Source organism: Pogoniulus pusillus, unplaced genomic scaffold (assembly GCF_015220805.1).
Source record: "Pogoniulus pusillus isolate bPogPus1 unplaced genomic scaffold, bPogPus1.pri scaffold_58_arrow_ctg1, whole genome shotgun sequence".
NCBI classification, from domain to species: Eukaryota; Metazoa; Chordata; class Aves; order Piciformes; family Lybiidae; genus Pogoniulus; species Pogoniulus pusillus.
Window position 1 is genome coordinate 941,598 of NW_026974711.1, and position 17,451 is coordinate 959,048.

The 17,451-nt window shown below is 61.7% G+C and overlaps 1 protein-coding gene across 2 annotated transcripts; it reads right to left on the bottom strand.

Moving 5' to 3' along the window:
- Window positions 1-5,168: 5,168 nt before the first annotated feature.
- On the bottom strand, window positions 5,169-17,451 carry SMARCD1 (SWI/SNF related, matrix associated, actin dependent regulator of chromatin, subfamily d, member 1). 2 transcript variants are annotated; one of them, XM_064141571.1, is made up of 13 exons: window positions 17,266-17,451; window positions 16,940-17,127; window positions 14,952-14,994; window positions 14,736-14,858; window positions 13,246-13,368; window positions 11,922-12,038; window positions 11,410-11,511; window positions 11,162-11,323; window positions 10,966-11,063; window positions 9,435-9,570; window positions 7,345-7,467; window positions 6,974-7,075; window positions 5,169-6,082 (listed from the first exon to the last, which is right to left on the bottom strand). In XM_064141571.1, exons 1-13 carry the CDS (start codon window positions 17,449-17,451, stop codon window positions 6,029-6,031), a joined length of 1,557 nt encoding a protein of 518 aa, XP_063997641.1. In that variant the 3' UTR covers window positions 5,169-6,028. The 2 variants fall into 2 exon arrangements, with proteins under 2 accessions (XP_063997641.1, XP_063997642.1); XM_064141572.1 differs by having other exon boundaries at window positions 11,162-11,245; window positions 17,266-17,364.

Sequence of the window (17,451 nt, forward strand, 5' to 3'; positions counted from 1 at the left end):
CTGCTGCCAGGCAGGCAGGGCCAGGAGAAGGGGACACAGCCTCAAGCTGTGCCAGGGCAGGTTGAGGCTGGATGTTGTTAGGAAGTTGTTGTCAGAGAGAGTGATTGGCACTGGAATGGGCTGCCCAGGGAGGTGGTGCAGTGCCCATGGCTGGAGGTGTTGGTGCCAAGCCTGGCTGGGGCACTGAGTGCCATGGGCTGGTTGGTTGGGCAGGGTTGGGGGCTGGGTTGGGCTGTTTGAGCTTGGAGCTCTCTGCCAACCTGCTTGGTTCTGATCTTTCCCTCCCTTGCAGCCAGGCCCCTGCAGCAGTTTACAACCCCTGGATGCCAACTTTGATGCAGTTCCCTCCAGACCATGCCCAGCTCCCCGTGGGCCTCGGGGCAGGCTTGGTCAGAGCTCTGCCAGGCAGGGGTGTAGGAGGGCTGCAGGGATGGCACTGCCCAGATGCTATCAGCAGCTTGGCCACCAAGTCTCAGTGTTCTCAAGTGTCTTTGTTTGGCACAAAGGCACTTTGCAGAGAGGTTCAGCAGGAGCTGCCATGAGGCAGGAGCTCCTTCCACAAAAGGCTCCCTATAAAAGGCCAAACTATGAAGAGCATTTCCCCTGCAGCCTCTTAACCCACTTGGCTTTGTTTAAAGGAGAAGTGGAGATAATCCTGCCCCATCCTAGGCAAGCACAAAGAGTGGCATCAGCAATGGGCACAGGCAGCCCAGAAGGCAGCTGGGACCTGGGCTGCCATCAGGAGACCTGAGAAGAGCAGGACAGAGAGAGGGTTCTGCACCTCAGCTCTGCTCAGATCCCACCTGCAGCACTGCCTCCAGCTCTGGGCTCCTCTGCACAAGGACCTGGAACTGCTGGAGAAGGTTCAGAGGATGCTATGAAGTGGTCAGATGCTGTGGGGACAGGCTGGGGGAGTTGGGGGTGTTGTGGCTGGAGAGAAGGCTCCAGGGAGACCTTAGAGCAGCCTTCCAGGACCTGAAGGGGCTCCAGGAGAGCTGGGGGCTTTGGGCAAGGGCTGGGAGTGCCAGGACAAGGGACAGTGGCTCTGAGCTGGGAGTGCAGGGTGAGGGACAGTGGGTTTGTGCTGGGAGTGCCAGGACAAGGGACAGTGGCTTTGAGCTGGGAGTGCAGGGTAAGGGACAGTGGCTTTGTGCTGGGAGTGCCAGGACAAGGGACAGTGGCTCTGAGCTGGGAGTGCAGGGTAAGGGACAGTGGCTTTGGGCTGGGAGTGCCAGGCTAAGGGACTGTGGCTTTGTGCTGGGAGTGCAGGGTAAGGGACAGTGGCTCTGAGCTGGGAGTGCAGGACAAGGGACAGTGGCTCTGAGCTGGGAGTGCAGGGTAAGGGACAGTGGCTCTGAGCTGGGAGTGCAGGACAAGGGACAGTGGCTCTGAGCTGGGAGTGCCAGGCTAAGGGACAGTGGCTCTGAGCTGGGAGTGCCAGGCTAAGGGACAGTGGCTCTGAGCTGGGAGTGCAGGACAAGGGACAGTGGCTCTGAGCTGGGAGTGCCAGGCTAAGGGACAGTGGCTCTGAGCTGGGAGTGCAGGAGGAGGGACAGTGGCTCTGAGCTGGGAGTGCAGGACAAGGGACAGTGGCTCTGAGCTGGGAGTGCCAGGACAAGGGACAGTGGCTCTGAGCTGGGAGTGCCAGGGTAAGGGACAGTGGCTCTGAGCTGGGAGTGCAGGGTAAGGGACAGTGGCTCTGAGCTGGGAGTGCAGGAGGAGGGACAGTGGCTCTGAGCTGGGAGTGCAGGACAAGGGACAGTGGCTCTGAGCTGGGAGTGCAGGGTAAGGGACAGTGGCTCTGAGCTGGGAGTGCAGGAGGAGGGACAGTGGCTCTGAGCTGGGAGTGCAGGAGGAGGGACAGTGGCTCTGAGCTGGGAGTGCCAGGACAAGGGACAGTGGCTCTGAGCTGGGAGTGCCAGGCTAAGGGACAGTGGCTCTGAGCTGGGAGTGCAGGAGGAGGGACAGTGGCTCTGAGCTGGGAGTGCAGGACAAGGGACAGTGGCTCTGAGCTGGGAGTGCCAGGACAAGGGACAGTGGCTCTGAGCTGGGAGTGCCAGGGTAAGGGACAGTGGCTTTGTGCTGGGAGTGCAGGAGGAGGGACAGTGGCTCTGAGCTGGGAGTGCAGGGTAAGGGACAGTGGCTCTGAGCTGGGAGTGCAGGACAAGGGACAGTGGCTCTGAGCTGGGAGTGCCAGGCTAAGGGACAGTGGCTCTGAGCTGGGAGTGCAGGGTAAGGGACAGTGGCTCTGAGCTGGGAGTGCAGGACAAGGGACAGTGGCTCTGAGCTGGGAGTGCAGGACAAGGGACAGTGGCTCTGAGCTGGGAGTGCCAGGCTAAGGGACAGTGGCTCTGAGCTGGGAGTGCAGGAGGAGGGACAGTGGCTCTGAGCTGGGAGTGCAGGACAAGGGACAGTGGCTCTGAGCTGGGAGTGCAGGACAAGGGACAGTGGCTCTGAGCTGGGAGTGCAGGGTAAGGGACAGTGGCTCTGAGCTGGGAGTGCCAGGCTAAGGGACAGTGGCTCTGAGCTGGGAGTGCAGGGTAAGGGACAGTGGCTCTGAGCTGGGAGTGCAGGACAAGGGACAGTGGCTCTGAGCTGGGAGTGCAGGAGGAGGGACAGTGGCTCTGAGCTGGGAGTGCAGGGTAAGGGACAGTGGCTCTGAGCTGGGAGTGCAGGACAAGGGACAGTGGCTCTGAGCTGGGAGTGCAGGGTAAGGGACAGTGGCTCTGAGCTGGGAGTGCAGGACAAGGGACAGTGGCTCTGAGCTGGGAGTGCCAGGCTAAGGGACAGTGGCTCTGAGCTGGGAGTGCCAGGGTAAGGGACAGTGGCTTTGTGCTGGGAGTGCAGGAGGAGGGACAGTGGCTCTGAGCTGGGAGTGCAGGACAAGGGACAGTGGCTCTGAGCTGGGAGTGCAGGACAAGGGACAGTGGCTCTGAGCTGGGAGTGCCAGGGTAAGGGACAGTGGCTCTGAGCTGGGAGTGCCAGGCTAAGGGACAGTGGCTCTGAGCTGGGAGTGCAGGGTAAGGGACAGTGGCTCTGAGCTGGGAGTGCAGGAGGAGGGACAGTGGCTCTGAGCTGGGAGTGCAGGCCAAGGGACAGTGGCTCTGAGCTGGGAGTGCCAGGACAAGGGACAGTGGCTCTGAGCTGGGAGTGCCAGGGTAAGGGACAGTGGCTCTGAGCTGGGAGTGCAGGGTAAGGGACAGTGGCTCTGAGCTGGGAGTGCAGGAGGAGGGACAGTGGCTCTGAGCTGGGAGTGCAGGACAAGGGACAGTGGCTCTGAGCTGGGAGTGCCAGGACAAGGGACAGTGGCTCTGAGCTGGGAGTGCCAGGGTAAGGGACAGTGGCTTTGTGCTGGGAGTGCAGGAGGAGGGACAGTGGCTCTGAGCTGGGAGTGCAGGGTAAGGGACAGTGGCTCTGAGCTGGGAGTGCAGGACAAGGGACAGTGGCTCTGAGCTGGGAGTGCCAGGCTAAGGGACAGTGGCTCTGAGCTGGGAGTGCAGGGTAAGGGACAGTGGCTCTGAGCTGGGAGTGCAGGACAAGGGACAGTGGCTCTGAGCTGGGAGTGCCAGGCTAAGGGACAGTGGCTCTGAGCTGGGAGTGCAGGGTAAGGGACAGTGGCTCTGAGCTGGGAGTGCAGGACAAGGGACAGTGGCTCTGAGCTGGGAGTGCAGTGTAAGGGACAGTGGCTTTGGGCTGGGAGTGCAGGACAAGGGACAGTGGCTCTGAGCTGGGAGTGCAGGACAAGGGACAGTGGCTCTGAGCTGGGAGTGCAGGGTAAGGGACAGTGGCTCTGAGCTGGGAGAGGGGAGGCTGAAATTCCTGCGAGGATGGGGAGACATTGGAAGAGGCTGCCCAGGGAGGTGTTCAGGGCCAGGCTGGCCAAGGCCTTGAGCAGCCTGGGCTAGTGGGAGGCAGCTCTGGGGCCCTGAAGCTCTCTTCCAACCCAAACCATTGGATGGATTCGAATCCAAAGCAGCTGCTGAGTTCAAGCATCCTGTGGGCAGAGGAGAGAAAGGTTCCAGGCCAGCCCTGATGCAGGCAGAGAGAGGCTGTTGGAAGAGCTTCCTTCAGAGGAGACTTTTATTACAACTGGGTGGTGCCTACAGGAGGATACAGTACAAAAAAAAGAGCATCTTGGTCCATGGCCAAACCGTCAAGGGTCAGTTCAGAGCAGCAGTTCCTGTGCCACAGCCTGCCCTGCCCACGCGGTCCCTCAGCAGCATCCCTCCTGTGCCATCACCCCCAGGGCTCCGTGGGCTGCTTTGCCAGCAGCCAGAGCCCAGCCCAGAGGCACAGAGGAGCCACTCAGCAGGGGGAGCACAGGAGAAGGGGAAGGGGAGAGCCTGTCCCTCACAGGCATCAGAACAGAGACACACACGGGGCAGGGCCACCCAGGCTCTTCAATTCACAGCCACCTACCCCAGGGCACTCGAGCTGGGTGTGAGGATGAGGAGGGGCTGGCAGCAGCAGCAGCAGCAGTTTTGCAGCCACCACGAGTAAAATCTGACCAACTTTCAAGTCAATTTTCATCACAGTTCCCCAGCAGAAACACTGAGATCCAGGGGAGGAGAAACCCTTCTCTCACACCTGCCCACTAGTCCACTAATAACCCACCCCACGAGGAGGCCTCTGGGCTGCCACTCCCCACGGTGGAGAACATCTACTTGTACCATGCTGGGCCTCACTGCAGCCCCTGAACCTACAACTTGACTAAAACCCAGAGGAGCTTCAGCCTGGAAACGTCTAACACATGCTTGGAGCTAGGCCTGTGCCCAAGGACTGTCCTTACACACCAAGGAGCTTCTGGTCCCCACAGCAAGTGACACTGGAGACATGTCCCAAGGGAAGGAGCCTGCAACACTCTGCCCAAGGCCACCAGGTGGCTGCTGTAGCTCTTCTCCCTGCTTCAAGAACAAGCAAGCAGCTGGTGGGACCACGAGGGGAGCTCTTCTGATGTACAGAGAGGTCTCAGCACTCCAAAAGCTGCCACAGCCCAGCAGGAACCAGCACCTCACCTCCCCAGGACAGGCTGGCAGAGGGGGAGAAGGGGCAATGGGGGGGAGAAAGGAGAAGGGGCAAAGATGGGGGGAAAGGAGAAGGGGCAAAGAAGGGGGGAAAGGAGAAGGGGCAAAGAGAAGGGAAAAGAGAAGGGGCCAAGGGGGGGGAAAAGGAGAAGGGGCAAAGGGGGGGGGAAAGGAGAAGGGGCAAAGGGGGGGGGAAAAGGAGAAGGGGCAAAGAGGGGGGGAAAGGAGAAGGGGCAAAGAGGGGAGAAAAGAGAAGGGGCAAAGAGGGGGGAAAAGGAGAAGGGGCAAAGAGAGGGGGAAAGGAGAAGGGGCAAAGAGGGGGGAAAAGGAGAAGGGGCAAAGGGGGGGAGGAAGAGAAGGGGCAAAGAGGGGGGAAAAGGAGAAGGGGCAAAGAGGGGGGAAAAGGAGAAGGGGCAAAGAGAAGGAAAAGGAGAAGGGGCAAAGAGGAGGGAAAGCAGAAGGGCAGAGGGAAAGAAGCAATTCTCTAGGCAGCCCAGGAATCCCTCAAGGAGCAGCCCTGAGGCAGCCCAGTGCAGCAGCACCCCCTGAGGGAGGGAGGGCAAGGAGGTATCTCAGCTCCTGCCATCTTGCTATCAAATGATGCAGGAGAAGAGCCCAGCCCCACAAGTTCCCCCCCTAGAGCAGCTCCAGGTCTCAGGTGCCCCACAGCTAAGTGCTAGCTGGGGAGGGAAGGGGCTGGGGCTTCTGAACTGGAGAAAAGGCTTCAGGTCAGCAGTGGTGCTGGCTACAGGGGACACTACAGGCAGTGCAGAGCCCTGGCAAGGCAACAGTCAGGAAGTAAAATCAGGTAGAAATGTGTGTTCCTTGGAACCTGTCCTGCATGGTACAGCCCAGGAGATCCCAGGGGTCCCTGGAGTTGCCCCAGCTGAGACAATGCCAGGATGGATCAGGATGCAGACCTCGTTGGAGTGGGATGATGTCAGCCTCAGCTCTGCCTCCACAAGCAGCTGTGATGCCTCCTGGCTGGGCAGCAGAGAGGCAGCCTATGTGTTACGGATGCCCAGGGCCTGCTCCAGCTCCTGTCGTCTTTGCTGCACCTGCAAGAGAAGCCAGAGGCAGGCTCAGGTGGTGCAGCACCCACAGCACCCAACTAACACAGCACCCAGATGGAGGAAGGGTGAACTGCAACTGGGACTTCACCTTAAAAGGTCTCTTCCCACCTAAAGAGGGACAGAGATAAGACTCCAACAGAAGCTGTGAGGATGATGAAGGGCCTGGAGTGCCTCTGTGAGGAGTAAAGGATGAGCAGCCCAGAAAAGCAGCCCCAGAGGGGATCTGAGCAATGCTCAGCAAGAGCTCAAGGTTGGGGGCACAAAGATGGGGGTCAGACTCTGCTCAGTGGTGCCCAGGGACAGGACAAGGCTCAAGGGGCACAAACTGGAACGCAGGAGAAAGTTCTTTGTTGTGAGGGTATCTGAAGGCCTGGAGCAGGCTGTGCCCAGAGAGCTCTTCTCTGGAGAGCTTCCAGCTCCCCCATGCCACTGTGCCCCTGGGCAAGCTGCTGTGGGTGCCCTGCTGGAGCTGTGGGTGCCCTGCTGGAGCAGGGGGGTTGGACTGGTGAGCTCCAGAGGTCCCTTCCAGCCCCTCCACGCTGGAGCTCTGCAAGAAATGATTCTGTGGTTCTATTCCACAGGACCAAGAGGCACTGGCAGAATCCCAGGTGAAGCTTGGCACTGCCAGGAGTGCCAGGTACTCTGAGCCATGGCCTTGAGCAGCCTGGGCTAGTGGGAGGTGTGCCCCTGCCCACAACAGGGCTGCTGGACTAAATGAGCTTTAAAGGTCCCTTCCAACCCAACCCCTTCCATGATTCTCATCAGCAGTGCCTGCAGGAGAAGCTTGGCACTGCCAACAAGGATTGCCAGCTGGAACAGCCTCCAGAGCCCTCCACTCTGAGCCCCAGAGAGGGACTCCTGCTCAGGGACACTCACCTTGGAGTAGAAATATCTGCAGACAGCTTCCTGAGCCCAGGGCTGGAAGTAGAACTCAGCTCTCCTCTCCTCTTCAGGATTCCCAACGACATCAGTCATGGTCTGGAGAGCACAAAGGACACAGCAGCAGCTCAGGGAGTGGAGCTCTGCCTGTGCTGAGCCAAACCCACCCCCACCCCCCCCCCTCCCCTTCCCCTGGTCCTCAAAGCAACTTCAGTGCAGTCAGGTCAGGCTCTGCCGCTTGACTCCAGCTGCAGTCTTTGCTTTCTGAGCAGGAAATTGCTTCTCTCTCTCTCTCTCTCTCGGTGGGAGCTGCTCTAACGAGCGGCCTTGTGACTGCAGCCACCTCCCCGAGCAGGCACAGCTCTCACCTTTAAGTCCCTGCACTGGGACTGCAGCCAGTCGTTGATGAAGCCCTGAGGATCTCGGGCAAAGCTCAGCATGAACTCCCGCTGGGTCTTCAGCTGGTTAATTGTCTCTATTGTCTCGTGGATCTGAAGGACAGAAGCGGAGCAAGGGGAGGCTGAGCAGGGCAACAGAAACATCAAGAGGCCCCAAGAGGCTCAGCAGATGAAAGGGAAACCTTTTACACCCTGCTTGGGTTCTATCGAGATTGGGTTTTCAGGTCCCAGTTTCCTGCTCTGGATGTTCAGAACCACACTTCAGGCAGAGCCACCTGAGAGAGCTTGGATCAGAGAACTGCACAGGCTGGGGGTGGAAGGGGCCTCTGGAGCTCACTCAGTCCCAACCCTCTTGCTCCAGCAGGGCACCCACAGCAGCTTGCCCAGGATCACCATGGCCAGGGAGGGGGTTGGAAGCTCTGCAGAGAAGACCTCACAGCCTCTCTGGGCAGCCTGCTCCAGGGCTCTGCCACCCCCCAGGGTGAAGGATTGTTGTCCCCCACCCAAGGTGAAGGGCTGGGATGTGACCTGGTGCCTATGGCTGATGAGGGACACATTAAACCTGCCCCACGCCATGGGTTGGGATCAGCCTCTCATGGACATCATCAGGGAATGGCCCACAGGGTCCCAGGTCTGTGCTGCTGACCTGTGGGTGCCCTGCCGGGGCTCAACCAACCTCTTTGGACTTCTCTTCCCTTTTCCTTCTCCTCCTCCTCCTCTCTCTGCACAGAAATTCCCTGTCCCAGAGCTGGGGAGCAGCAAAAAATCCCCCCCCCAGCTCATAGCCCTGCCAGAGGCATCCTCCAGCACCAGCCCAGCTTGCACCCACTTGGCACCCAGCTGGCACCCAGCTTGTGCCCACAGGGCTAAGCCCCCAGACCTCCTCCCAGGTGAAACTCTGCCCAGGGTGCAGCTGCAGCTCAGCTCCCAGCGTGGAGGGGTTGGAAGGGGCCTCTGGAGCTCACCCAGTCCAACCCTCCCTGCTCCAGCAGGGCACCCACAGCAGCTTGGCCAGGGAGGGGGCTGGAAGCTCTGCAGAGAAGACCTCACAGCCTCTCTGGGCAGCCTGCTCCAGGGCTCTGCCACCCCCCAGGGTGAAGGATTGTTGTCCCCCACCCAAGGTGAAGGGCTGGGATGTGACCTGGTGCCTATGGCACAGTGGTGCCCAACTACCCAATCCACCTCCCTGGTCCCATTTTCCAGGGATTAGTTTCCAGCTCAGACTCTTTGGGATGCTCCCAAAAGGCAGGAGCTTGCTCTCAGCTTTATGAAATTTCATCCTGTGCTGGCTCTGGTCCCCAAGGTCACCTCCCCCTTCCTCCTCCTCCTCCTCTCTGCTGACAGCATCCCTACTTTGTGGCATATCCCAGTGTCCCTCAGAGACAAGGATCCTACTGGGAATACTGAGCTTGGGGAGCTCCAGGATGGCTCCTTGAGGGCTGGTGCAGTGTCACACCGTGGCTGAGGCTGCACTGGAAGCTCTCAAAGGAGACTCCACAACCTCTCTGTGCAGCCTGCTCCAGGCCTCCAGCACCCTCACACCAAACAAGTGTCTCAGGTTCCTGAGTTCCAGTCTGTGCCCACTGCCCTTTGTCCTGTCCCTGGGCAGCACTGAGCAGAGTCTGGCCCCAGCCTCTTGGCCCTCACCCTTCAGCTCTTGCTGAGCATTGCTCAGCTGCCCTCTGGGGCTGCTCTCCTGCAGGCTCTCAGCCCCAGGGCTCTCAGCCTCTGCTCCTCACAGAGCTGCTCCAGGCCCCTCAGCATCTTCCCAGCCTCCACTGGACTCTCTCCAGCAGCTGCTTGGCTCTCCTGAACTGGGGAGTGCAGAACTGGCCCCAGTGTTCAAGATGTGGCCTCTCTAGAGCAGAGCAGAGGAGAAGGAGAACCTCCTTCAACCTGCTGCTGGTCACTCTTCTCAGTGCCCCCCAAGAGACCTCTGACCAGCACTGACCACCCCACTCCAGCTCCCAGATGCACAGCAGAGCACAGCTGAACTCCTGCCCTGTTCTGGACCTTTCCACCCAGCCAGGAAGAGGCCAGGCCTAAGGAGCTCTTCCTACCTTGTTATCCAGAGCAGCAATTTCCTGTTGGCTGGCAGTGGAAAGCAGAAAGGAATTCATCTGAGTCTTTAAGGTGTCATCCACCTCCACATCAATGTCATAGCAAGCTGTCTTCTTCTGGTCGTTTGGATCCACACTAGAGGCAGCCAACAGGAAAGGAGGTAAAAGGAGAGGCTCAAGAAAGCACCAAAGTGGAGCTCTGCCCAGGGACTGTGTGCAGGCAGCAGTCAGGCTGCTGCCACCAAGCAGCAAAGCCTCCCTGATGGCTCTGCAGCACAGGGACCAAGTGGCTGCTCCAGACAAGTCTCTGCCTCCAGGAGTGTGGTGCAAAGGACAGCAAGGCCACGGGAGGGCCTCGTGGAGGAGAGGAACAGGGTAAGGACAGAGGCAGAGACACAAAGGCAGGCAAGGAACTGCTGCTGCTGCAAACCAGAGCCACATCACCTGCCAGAAAGCAGCTGTGGGAAAGGACCTGGCAGTGCTGCTGGGCAACAACTGGCCCAGGAGCCAGCAGTGTGCCCTGGGGGGGCCACACAAGGCCAATGGCCTCCTGGGGTGCAGCAGGAAGAGTGCAGCCAGAAGGGGGAGGGAGCTTCTCCTGCCCCTCTGCTCTGCAATCCTGGCTCCAGCTGTGGGCTCCCCTCCTCAAGAGGGACAGGCCACACTCCTGTGCAGCCTGCTGGGGGGCACCCTGCTGGGGGGGAACCTGCTGGGGCTTGGGCTGGATGCTCTCCAGTGGTCCCTGCCAACCCCTAGCACTCTGTGACTGATTCCTGTGCCAGCCTCATCCACTCCTTCCAGAAAGGGCAAATCAGGTGGCACAGCCTCACCTGAAGATGGGCTCTGGGGGCAGCCCAACCTCACCAGCTGAGGGGTTGATGATGAGGGGCTCTGGGGGCAGCCCAGCCTCACCTGATGAGGGGTTGATGATGATGATGGGCTCTGGGGGCAGCCCAACCTCATCTGCTGAGGGGTTGATGATAAGGGGCTCAGGGGGCACCCCAACCTCACCTGAAGATGGGCTCTGGGGGCAGCCCAGCCTCACCTGATGAGGGGTTGATGATGATGATGGGCTCTGGGGGCAGCCCAACCTCACCTGCTGAGGGGTTGATGATGATGGGCTCTGGGGGCAGCCCAACCTCACCTGCTGAGGGGTTGATGATGAGGGGCTCTGGGGCAGCCCAACCTCACCTGATGACATGGCTGATGATGAGGGACTCTGGGGCAGCCCAGCCTCACCTGATGACATGGCTGATGATGAGGGGCTCTGGGGGCAGCCCAGCCTCACCTGATGACATGGTTGATGATGAGGGGCTCTGGGGCAGCCCAGCCTCACCTGACGACATGGTTGATGATGATGGGCTCTGGGGGCAGCCCAGCCTCACCTGATGACATGGGTGATGATGATGGGCTCTGGGGGCAGCCCAGCCTCACCTGATGACATGGGTGATGATGATGGGCTCTGGGGGCAGCCCAGCCTCACCTGATGACATGGTTGATGATGAGGGGCTCTGGGGCAGCCCAGCCTCACCTGATGACATGGTTGATGATGATGGGCTCTGGGGGCATCAGCAGTGCATGAAGCCTCTGTGGGATTTCTGAGAACTTCATCCGTTGGGATTCAAAAATCTGGGACAGAAACAGAAGGGGTAAGGAAAGGAGGCAGAGCTGAGAGGTGCCAGAGCAGAGCTGTGACAGGGGCTGGCTGGCTGCAGCCAGGCTGTTACCTGCTGCAGGTACTTGTCACAGATGACAAACTCCCTCTCGTGGGGGTCCTGCAGCTTGTGGGTCTTGATGTACTGCCAGAGGGCCTGGATGATGACCGGGCGGGTCTGCGTGTGGATCCCCAGCAGCCGAGCCAAGCGAGGGTCCAGCTTGAACTGGGGAGGCTGAAAACCAGAAGCAGAAGCAGCCCAGAGAGCTGCAGGCAGAGCCCAGGGCAGCCCAGGCCCAGGGCTCCATCCCAGCCCCCTACCTGGTAGTCCAGCATCAGGAGCACTGTGCAGCGCACGTTGACGTCCCCTGGCCTCTTCACCTGGAAGCCATCTGTCTCCTGAGTCGTGGCAGTCCTGTGCCACTGGAAGAGGAAGGGGACCCTCAGCAGCACCCCCATGCTGGCTTTTCTTTGCCCCTGCTGCCTGGCACCCCCAAAAGCTTGCCACTACGTTCCCAGATTGCAAAGGGTTGGAAGGAAGCCTCAAAGCTCCTCCTGTCCGAGGCCCCTGCAGGCAGCAGGGACACCTCCAACCCCCCCAGCCAGGCTGATCCTGAGTCCCACCCACCTAGAGGAAATTCAGCTCACTCCCAGCTTGGAACAAGAGCTGCTGTGACTGCTTCAGACCTCCAGCCAGCCAGAGGAAAAGCTGAGACAAGGATTCAAGAGCTGCCTGTGCAAGCTCAAGTCCCAAGGGGCTACACAAACCCTGTCAGGTCCCCTCGACCCCCACCCCCCCACCTTTGGAGGTAGCCCAGCAAAAAGGAGCTCACCTCTACCAGGTGATTGTCAGGCCCATAGAGGTCTTTGTCAAGCTCAATGACCAGAGACTTAAAGAAGGAGGAGAACTTTCTTTTCTGCTTGGTGGCATCGTACTTGGAAAGAGCAGACTGCAAGCAACAGAGGAGGAGAGGGGTTAGGAGAGCAGATCTCAGAGCTCAAGCACAGCCACCGTGGTCTGAACACCTCAAGGCACCCAACCCTGGGCTTGAAAATGCAAGTTCCAAGCCAGGAAGTGAAAGGCCTGAGCTAAAAATGAGCTGCAGGGATGCAGGCACTCAGCAGTTGCACAGAGTGCTTCTCAGAGCCACTCATCTGCTCTCACCACCCAGCAGAGCTACAAGAACTTTGCACAAGTCCTGCCATGGGCACACCCTTGGGGCTCCCAGCTGAGCTCCAGGTCTTGTCACCATCAGACTCCTTGGGAAACAGAGATAGAGGAGGAGGAGATCAAGCCCCTGGGGCTCTGCCTTTGGACACCAAGGAACTGGTTTGGTTCGATTGAACAAGGCCAAGGGCAGGGTTCTGCACTTTGGCCACAACAACCCCAAGCAGCACTACAGGCTGGGGACTGAGTGGCTGAGAGCAGCCAGGAGGAAAGGGACCTGGGGGTACTGATAGAGAGTAGCTGAAGCTGAGCCAGCAGTGTGCCCAGGTGGGCAGCAGAGCCAATGGCATCCTGGGCTGGCTCAGGAGCAGTGTGGGCAGCAGGACAAGGGAGGTTCTTGTGCCCCTGTGCTCAGCACTGCTCAGGCCACCCCTGCAGTGCTGTGTCCAGTTCTGGGCTCCTCCACTGCAGAGAGATGTTGAGGTGCTGGCAGGTGCCCAGAGCAGGGCAGCAAGGCTGGGGAGGGGCCTGGAGCACAGCCCTGTGAGGAGAGGCTGAGGGAGCTGGGGGGGTGCAGCCTGCAGCAGAGGAGGCTCAGGGCAGAGCTCATTGCTGTCTGCAGCTGCCTGCAGGGAGGCTGTAGCCAGGTGGGGTTGGGCTCTGCTGCCAGGCAGGCAGGGGCAGGAGAAGGGGCCACAGCCTCAAGCTGTGCCAGGGCATGTTCAGGCTGGATGTTGTTAGGAAGTTGTTGTCAGAGAGAGTGATTGGCACTGGAATGGGCTGCCCAGGGAGGTGGTGCAGTGCCCATGGCTGGAGGTGTTGGTGCCAAGCCTGGCTGGGGCACTGAGTGCCATGGTCTGGTTGACTGGCCAGGGCTGGGGGCTGGGTGGGACTGGATGAGCTTGGAGCTCTCTTCCAACCTGACTGATTCTATGACTCTAACTGCAGATCCTCAGAGCCACCTCTGGGGGTGGTTTGGGCACACTCACATCCTCCAGCAGCCTCCCTTCCACCCGCAGCTCCCAGGAGGCAACAGTTCCTTCGCCGTCCTCTGCGTCCGACTTGGCTGGGTTGAAGGTGTTGGAGATGAAGATGCGAAGCTTCCTCTTTTGCTGGGGGAGAAGGCAGCAGCTCAGGGCTCTGCAGGGGCTGCTGCCCAGCAGCTCACCCTCTCAGCTGCCCTGCTGCAGGGGCTTCTTCCTCCCCAGGGGCAGGACACTACTCTTTTCCTTGGTGAAGCTCTTGAGGTTTCCCTCTGCCCAGCTCTCCACCCTGGCCAGGTCTCAGCGAATGGCTGCAGAGCCTCCCAGGGTGGCCCTCCCAGCACAGCCTCCCAGGGTGGCACTTCCAGCACAGCCTCCCAGGGTGGCACCCCCAGCACAGCCTCCCAGGGTGGCACCCCCAGCACAGCCTCCCAGGGTGGCCCTCCCAGCACAGCCTCCCAGGGTGGCCCCCCCAGCACAGCCTCCCAGGGTGGCCCCCCCAGCACAGCCTCCCAGGGTGGCCCTCCCAGCACAGCCTCCCAGGGTGGCCCTCCCAGCACAGCCTCCCAGGGTGGCACTCCCAGCTCGGTGCCAGCAGCAGATTTCCTGAGGCTCCACTAAATCCTCTCCCCCAGCAGACTGCCTGAGGCTCCACTCAATCCTCTCCCCAGCAGACTGCCTGAGGCTCCACTCAATCCTCTCCCCCCAGCAGACTGCCTGAGGCTCCACTCAATCCTCTCCCCCCCAGCAGACTGCCTGAGGCTCCACTCAATCCTCTCCCCAGCAGACTGCCTGAGGCTCCACTCAATCCTCTCCCCAGCAGACTGCCTGAGGCTCCACTCAATCCTCTCCCCAGCAGACTGCCTGAGGCTCCACTCAATCCTCTCCCCAGCAGACTGCCTGAGGCTCCACTCAGTCCTCTCCCCCCAGCAGACTGCCTGAGGCTCCACTCAATCCTCTCCCCCCAGCAGACTGCCTGAGGCTCCACTCAATCCTCTCCCCCCCAGCAGACTGCCTGAGGCTCCACTCAATCCTCCCCCCCCAGCAGACTGCCTGAGGCTCCACTCAATCCTCCCCCCAGAGTCACCATGCAGATGCTGGATGGAGCCCAATGCCCCTACCAAGGCAGGCTCAGGGCAGAGCTCATTGCTCTCTACAACTACCTGCAGGGAGGCTGCAGCCAGCTGGGGTTGGGTTCTGCTGCCAGGCACCCAGGGCAGAACAAGAGGGCACAGCCTCCAGCTGTGCCAGGGCAAGCTCAGGCTGGATGTTGGCAGGAAGCTGCTGTCAGAGACAGTGCCTGGCATCAGAGTGGGCTGCCTGGGGAGGTGGTGCAGTGCCCACCCCAGGGGGATGCTCAGGAGGCTGGGTGAGGCACTCAGTGCCAGGGAAGCAGAAGGGCTGGGTGTGAAGAGGTTGGACTCGATCCTAGAGGTCTCTCCCAGGCTGCTGCCTTCCCCTGCAGGAGGAGAGGGGAGCAGGGGCCCAGCCCCTACCTTGATGGGACGCTTGAGAGCCTCCTGGATGTCCAGGCGCTTCCTCATGATGGTCTGGTCCAGCTTCCTCTCAAAGGCCAACAGGTCCATGTAGGCCTGGGACTCAGGGACCAGCTCTCGGATCTGGAGTCAATCAAGGATGCAAATCAGGCTCAGCTCCCCCCCTCCCACCCCCCCCCCGCGGTGCCAGCTGTGCCACGCCTGCCACTCACTCACCCTCTGAGGCAGGATCTTGTCAGCCATCTTCTTCTTCTTGGCACTGCCAGGGGGAGGAGAGGCAGACAGAGAGGTGTGAAGATAGGAACCACCCTCTGCAGGGCAGCTGCAGGCTGTCAGGAGTGGGGGCTGGGGGGTAGAGGATGCCCTGCTCTCTGCTTTGAGAGCTGCCTGGGCAGCTCCTGGGTGCCAGGCTGCCCTTCTCTGCCACCAGCACTGGCTCAGGTTCTTTATTGCCCTGCCAGACCTGCAGCACTGCAGAGCTGCCCAGCCCTGACCAGCAGCAGCTTCCACAGCCCCTCTGAGGGCTGGCATGGAGCTGGCAGCAGGTTGGAGAGGGCCAAGGGACACCACCCCCAGCCGAGGGCACTGCTCCAGCCCCAGCCAGCTGCGGGTCGACTCCTCCCGGAGGTGCACTTCACACCGGGGGAGGAGCTCCCAGTGCCACTGCCAGGAGGGTGGCACAATCCTGCTCCTCTCCCTGCTGGGAGCTCCCCTCCCCCAGGGGGGCTGCACAGGGAGCTGAGGTCCCTCTTGGCCACCCAAAGAAGCCCAAGCACAGAGTGCCCAGCACGGAGCTTTGTGCCACTGTGTGCAGCCAGGCAATGCCAGCCCAGTCCCTGCCGCTGCCTCGATGCCAGCCCAGGCCCTGCCGCTGCCTTGATGCCAGCCCAGTCCCTGCCGCTGCCTCGATGCCAGCCCAGGCCCTGCTGCTGCCTCGATGCCAGCCCAGGCCCTGCTGCTGCCTCGATGCCAGCCCAGTCCCTGCTGCTGCCTCGATGCCAGCCCAGGCCCTGCTGCTGCCTCGATGCCAGCCCAGGCCCTGCTGCTGCCTCGATGCCAGCCCAGTCCCTGCTGCTGCCTCGATGCCAGCCCAGGCCCTGCTGCTGCCTCGATGCCAGCCCAGGCCCTGCTGCTGCCTCGATGCCACCCCAGGCCCTGCTGCTGCCTCGATGCCAGCCCAGGCCCTGCTGCTGCCTCGATGCCAGCCCAGGCCCTGCTGCTGCCTCGATGCCAGCCCAGGCCCTGCTGCTGCCTCGATGCCAGCCCAGGCCCTGCTGCTGCCTCGATGCCAGCCCAGTCCCTGCTGCTGCCTCGATGCCAGCCCAGGCCCTGCTGCTGCCTCGATGCCAGCCCAGGCCCTGCTGCTGCCTCGATGCCACCCCAGGCCCTGCTGCTGCCTCGATGCCAGCCCAGGCCCTGCTGCTGCCTCGATGCCAGCCCAGGCCCTGCTGCTGCCTCGATGCCAGCCCAGGCCCTGCTGCTGCCTCGATGCCAGCCCAGTCCCTGCTGCTGCCTCGATGCCAGCCCAGTCCCTGCTGCTGCCTCGATGCCAGCCTAGTCCCTGCTGCTGCCCTTTCAGGACTGATGTGGGTAGGGGCAGCTGCTCAGATGCCCAAACCCTGCCTGTCTCTGTGGGGCCCTTGGGGCAGAGAGAAGCCTTTGTGCCCTGGCCCAGGGATGCCCCTGAACGTCCCCAGTGCCCGGAGCTGCACGGATGGCCTGGCATGGCCCCAGTGCCCTGTGCCACAGGGATGCCCCCGGGATGCCCCTCTGCCCTGTGCCACACGGATGCCCTGGGGTGTCCCTCTGCCCTAGATGCCCCGGGATGTCCCTCTGCCCTGTGCCACACGGATGCCCTGGGGTGTCCCTCTGCCCTGTGCCACATGGATGCCCCTGGGTGTCCCTCTGCCCTGTGCCACACGGATGCCCTGGGGTGTCCCTCTGCCCTGTGCCACATGGATGCCCTGGGGTGTCCCTCTGCCCTGTGCCACACAGATGCCCCCGGGTGTCCCTCTGCCCTGTGCCACATGGATGCCCTGGGGTGTCCCTCTGCCCTGTGCCACATGGATGCCCTGGGGTGTCCCTCTGCCCTGTGCCACAGGGATGCCCCTGGGTGTCCCTCTGCCCGGTGCCACACGGATGCCCTGGCGTGTCCCTCTGCCCGGTTCGCCCCCGGTGCGGTGCCCGCCGCTGCCATCCCTTACTTGTGGTTGCGGTTGGGCACCGCCTGCGGCTGCACCTGCTGGAGCTGCTGCGGCGCAGGCCTCTTGCGAGCCTGCTCCAGGCTGGCCTGCGCCATACCGGGTCGCACCGCCGGGCTCCCGCCGTAACCGGGCGGCCCCATGGAGGGGCCCTGCGGCGCCAAACGGCTGCCCGGTAACATCCCGGGGCGCTACGGAGAGAACAAAACCGATCCAGCGGCCGCCGGCACAGAGGCTGCTTCCATTCCCGGCGCCGTTCCCGGCCCCGCCGCTCCCTCCCGCCCCGCCCCGCCCCGCCCCGCGCAACGCCTGCCCCTCCCCCGCCTCACCGGGTAAGCGGCTCCCGGTAACGGCGAACGATACAGGCCCTGGCCCGGCGCCGGGCCCATGCGTACCGGCCCGCCCGGCGTGCCCGGACCCAGCGCGCCAGCCCCGGCAGCGGCCCCGCCACCGCCACCGCCACCGCCGCCGCCGCCGCCGGGAGCCACCGACTGGAAGCCTGCCCGCGCCGCCAT